This window comes from Sinocyclocheilus rhinocerous, unplaced genomic scaffold (assembly GCF_001515625.1).
Source record: "Sinocyclocheilus rhinocerous isolate Xijiao unplaced genomic scaffold, SAMN03320098_v1.1 scaffold736, whole genome shotgun sequence".
Lineage (NCBI taxonomy): Eukaryota > Metazoa > Chordata > Actinopteri > Cypriniformes > Cyprinidae > Sinocyclocheilus > Sinocyclocheilus rhinocerous.
In genome coordinates, this window is record NW_015631744.1 from 425,596 (window position 1) to 431,247 (window position 5,652).

The following is a 5,652-nucleotide window of genomic DNA, read 5'->3' on the forward strand; positions in this document are numbered from 1 at the left end:
TGGATGAATTGGATAGATAGATGGATGGATGGATGAATTGGATACATAGATGGATGGATGGATGGATGAATTGGATACATAGATGGATGGATGGATGGATGAATTGGATACATAGATGGATGGATGGATGGATGAATTGGATAGATAGATGGATGGATGGATGAATTGGATACATAGATGGATGGATGGATGGATGAATTGGATACATAGATGGATGGATGGATGGATGAATTGGATATATGGATGGATGGATGGATGAATGAATTGGATAGATAGATGGATGGATGAATTTGATAGATAGATGTGTGGATGAATTGGATAGATAGATGGATGGATGGATGAATTGGATATATGGATGGATGGATGGATGAATGAATTGGATAGATAGATGGATGGATGAATTGGATAGATAGATGGGTGGATGAATTGGATAGATAGATGGATGGATGGATGAATTGGATACATAGATGGATGGATGGATGGATGAATTGGATAGATAGATGGATGGATGGATAGATGAATTGGATAGATAGATGGATGGATGAATTTGATAGATAGATGTGTGGATGAATTGGATAGATAGATGGATGGATGGATGAATTGGATATATGGATGGATGGATGGATGAATGAATTGGATAGATAGATGGATGGATGAATTGGATAGATAGATGGGTGGATGGATTAATGGATAGATGGATGGATGAATTCGAAAGATATGTGGATTGATAGATAGATAGATGGATGAATTGGATGGATGGATGGATAGATAGACGGGTGTTTGAAAAGTCACCCATATGTATTTCGTTTATTCATCATGTTTAATAAATGAACGTTTTTGTATGGGAATGGAAGAACACTTAGTTTCCCAGAATGCATCCCCCGTGTTAAATTCCTTAGTACAGTTCAGTAAATTGCGCATCCTGTCATTTCCACTCCTCTTCCAGTGGATCTGAATCCAGTCGTGATCCGGCTGGTTCAGCATCATCATCATCAGTGTTCAGCTCGCTTTATAGAGTCAACAAACCATAAACTCACCTGACTAAACCAGAGAAACCAGATCTGAGATGCTGGCGCATGCTAATGAACCACCATCAGCTGTGTGCACAAGCACAGATTACATTTCAGCACAACCTCAAGAAAACAAAGACGCACGAGTCACGCAGAGGACAGCGGACGAGATTTATAGAGATGAATTAGACTCCGAGCAGCCGCACATGACAGGAGCTTCATTTCTTCTGTCGCACAATTCAATTCTCATCTCTATTGAAGATGCATGATGTGTGTTTGTCTCCATCCGCTGACATCTGCAGTCTCTGCGCTCGTTCTTCACCAGCCTTCTCCACATGTGACCCCGTCGCTCTCCCTGAGCAAATATGTAGAGCTCCAACACCTCATATTGTGCAATGAGACGTTTTATAGCATTTTATTGGTGTATCTCATGATATAGTCATTTTTGCTGGGAATTCATAAAACAGCACAAAAATGATATATATGCAGCATTCATTCAACTTTTTTAAACATTATTATTCATGACTGGTTTGAGGACGTTCTGAGAACATTCCAAAGTTAAGTTCCTATAATGAAAATGATACAATGGAATGTTTTTGTAACATTTAGAAAAATGGACGTTCAGAAAACGTTTTCATAACCCAATGACCCTGGACCACAAAACCAGTCATAAGGGTCAATTTTTGGAAATTGAGATTTATACATTTTGTATAATTTTTTTTGTGTGTGTGTGTGTTTCATTCAACTTTTTTAAACATTATTATTCATGACTGGTTTCAGGACGTTCTGAGAACATTCCAAAGTTAAGTTCCTATAATGAAAATGATACAATGGAATGTTTTTGTAACATTTAGAAAAGTGGACGTTCAGAAAACGTTTTCATAACCCAATGACCCTGGACCACAAAACCAGTCATAAGGGTAACTTTTTGGAAATTGAGATTTATACATTTTGTATAATTTTTTTTGTGTGTGTGTGTGTTTGTTTGGATAGGACAATATTTGGCTGAGATACAACTATTTGAAAATCTGGAATCTGAGGGTGCAAAAAAATCTAAATATTGAGAAAATCATCTTTAAAGTTGTCCAAATGAAGTTCTTAGCAATGCATATTACTAATCAAAAATTAAGTTTTGATATATTTACGGTAGGAAATTTACAAAATATCTTCATGGAACATGATCTTTACTTAATATCCTAATGATTTTTGGCATTAAAGAAAAATGGATAATTTTGACCCATACAATGTATTGTTGGCTATTGCTTCAAATATACCCCAGCGACTTAAGACTGCTTTTGTGCTCCAGGGTCACATATTCTTGTCCGCTGGGATAAATTCACATTCACATGATGAAACACTCGAGTTCAAAGCAGTCAGACTAGAGTTATAACAGCTGATTCAGACTCTATTGACTCAGAGTCATTGCAAACGTGTGTCCACAGATGAAGGCAATTCCAGAACGCATTGACTAACTTTGTGAAAAGAAAAGAAAAATCCATCCAAAATGGCAGATGAAGCAAGAAAACCATTGATATAAAAACACAAATTAACGTACTACCAGAAATATCAATAAACTTAGTAAGGTATTGAAAGTGTCACTCAATATTTGTGTGTGTATCACTTCATTAGCTTAACGACACACTAATATCAAGTTTAGTTTGCATGTGTTTTATGTTGAGTATCGTATTAGACTCATATAGTCTGATATAATAAGAATATGAAGGAAAAACAGCTCAGTTTTATTCAGAGACTCAAACCGAGCAAACAATATGCCGTTTGCTGCAGATGCTGATATATAATGAAATTCTGAAGCTTGCAATGTAAATCAATCAAAGAGTTCTTTATTAAAGTACAGATATGGAAGCTAAAGTAGTTTATACTTTTAATCTTTTACATTTACTTTTAAACTTTTTATCTAACAATTCCGACTTTTTTCATGCAATTCTGAGTTTTAATGTTGCAATTCTGTTTTTTTGTTTCTGCCATGGAATTAAAAAAATAAAAAAGGTAATTGTGACTTTTTATCTGACAGTTCTGAGTTTTTTCTGTTGCAATTTGGAGAAAAAAAGGCTGAATTGTGAGAGAAAAACGTCAGAAATGCAAGATACAAACTCATAATTCTGACTTACTTTCTTGCATTTCTGAGTTTATAATCACGCAGTTCTGACTTTTTTTTCATCTTGCAATTCTGTTTTTTTGTGTCTGGCACATAATAAATTAAAAAGGTAATTGTGACTTTTTTTATATCGCAATTCTGACTCATTTTTTCACAATTCTGAGAAAAAGTCTGAATTGTGAGATATAAACTCATAACTATGAGAAAAAGGTCAAAAAATGCAAGACATGAACTCAGAATTCTGACTTTCAGTGACAGTTTTTTGTTTCCGCAAAGGGTAAATAATGAATAATGAATAAATAAAGGTAATTGAGACTTTTGATCTCACATTTCTGACTTTTGTTCTCACAGTTGCAAGTTTTTATCACACAGTACTCAGAAGTGCGAGAACCAATGTCTGCTGCGTGTCTTTTCTTCTTGTGGTGGATATATAGCAGACTGCTTACACAAATGCATATCAATATCAGCTGTCACTGTGTGTCTCAGATGATGTTAATGAGATCTGTGTTTGTTCTCTGCTCAGCTGTCTCTCTCTGCACACGATGGATCAGGAATACTTGGAGGGCAGCGAGTATCTCTCCAACATGGCAGCGGACGCCGAGAGGACCGATGACTTTGAGTACGAGGTGAGATTCCTCCGTTTATAAATAACACAGCATTTATTCACACGACGCCCTTTAAATTCCAGCTTGATCGCAGATACACTGAAGCAATAACATTATGAAAACGTTATTCTTTGAACATTCAAAATGTCCAGTTTTTACATTTTTTTTTTGGTTATGTGAATGTTAAAGGAACGTTCCATTTTTGAATTTTGCAAACATTATGCGAACGTTACATATAAATGTTTCTCTGAACGTTCCGAAGCAGCTTGTAACATTTAAAAAAACATTGCCACATAGTTGTCCGACTAAAACGTTTCAGAGGAATAACATTTCACAAACTGTTGTATGCATAATGTTTCTGTGGTAATGTTTCGAGAACTTTTCATTAAGTTAGGAAAACGTTATTTCTGAATGTTCAAAACGTCCATTTTTTTATGTTTTAAAAACATTTTTCTTGGTTGTGCGAGCATTAAGGGAACATTCCGTTAATAATTTTCCAAACATTATGGGAACGTTACTTTTGAATGTTCTCTGAACATTCTATAACAAGTAGCAGCTTTAGAAAAATGTTAGATGAACGTCAGCTACAATGTTTCAGAAGCAGTGTGATAAAAGACACCCATGTTTAATGAATAGTTACACTGCGGAAAGGAGAGAGAAAGACAGAAAACAATGTATTGTTTTGTTTTCCAGTAGAAATACCACGATACATTTACTTCACAAGAAAGTTTGTTTTTCACAAGAAAAATTATTTCTGAAATATGCTAGCGATATTTGAGTGAAAATCTATTTATTTATTTTTTGTTTCTTTGTTTAAAGTAAGTCCTACACCAAAAAAACAAAAAAGACACCAAAATAAGTAGTTTACGGTAAATTAAACACAAAACATTACATCAAAATAAATAAATAAAATTGTTTCATTTAAATCTTGCACCAACAAAATTACACCTAAATAAATAAATACACAAATAGAAATATTTAAAGTAAATTCATAAACAAAACCAAAAAATAAAATAGTTTAATTTAAATGTAAGACCAAATGAATGAATTAATGAATAAATAACAAAACGTTAAAAAATACACCTAAATAAATAAATTGTTTCATTTAAATCTTGCACCAAAAAAAAATTACACCTAAATAAATAAATATATAAAACTGTTGAAAGTAAATTCTACACACAGAAACATTACAACAAAATCAAAAAATTAAATTGTTCAATTTAAATCTTACACCAAATGAATGAATAAATACATAAAAATTCCACAAGAAAAAAAAATTACACCAAATATTTAAGCAGATCCAAAAATAATTACACACAGAAATATAAATAAATAAATAAATACAGTAAATTCTATTAACAATGCACACAAAAATGTTTTAAAGTAAACCTTGCACAATTTTTTCAATGCAGTTTTCATTACTGTTATAGCGTGTCTGCGGATGAAATATGTATCCTCTGACTCCTGCGTGATCCTGATCCTGACCTTTCACCTGCGTCTCTCAAACACACCGTTTGTGCTCCGTTTGCTGAACCTGAAGAAATGACTCTGACTCTGATCTGATTGTTTGATTTATTTATTGAGCTCGTGTTGTCAGTGATTCTCCAGTTATTTCTCACTGAAGCGCCGCATGAATGTTTCATCCGTATCGTGGGATTCACAGCGACCGCCTGTGCGACTGAATAATTTAATGCTCATTAACATTATCACAAACTTGTTTACAAAAGAAACATCAGTTTTGCGCATAGTGAACGGACTGATTTCCCCAGAAGAGGCTTCAAAGAGTTGATTTCCAGCTGTATTTCTAATTTCAGGATGTTTCGTCTTTCTATGCAACACTAACAACATGAAATATGATTTAACTCTCTAACTTTCAACCTTAAAAGGAGCCAAAAAAAAAAAAAAAAAAAAAAAAAGTATT

General features: G+C 33.8%; 1 protein-coding gene across 1 annotated transcript in view; it reads left to right on the forward strand.

Annotated features, from left to right (window-relative positions):
• LOC107741968 (PDZ domain-containing RING finger protein 4) overlaps positions 1–5,652 on the forward strand; it is a 60,546-nt gene that overhangs the window by 41,406 nt on the left and 13,488 nt on the right. The window contains exon 3 of the mRNA XM_016554794.1: positions 3,650–3,752. Within this exon, the coding sequence (XP_016410280.1) occupies positions 3,650–3,752 (103 nt within the window). The remainder of the gene's footprint in view (positions 1–3,649; positions 3,753–5,652) is intronic.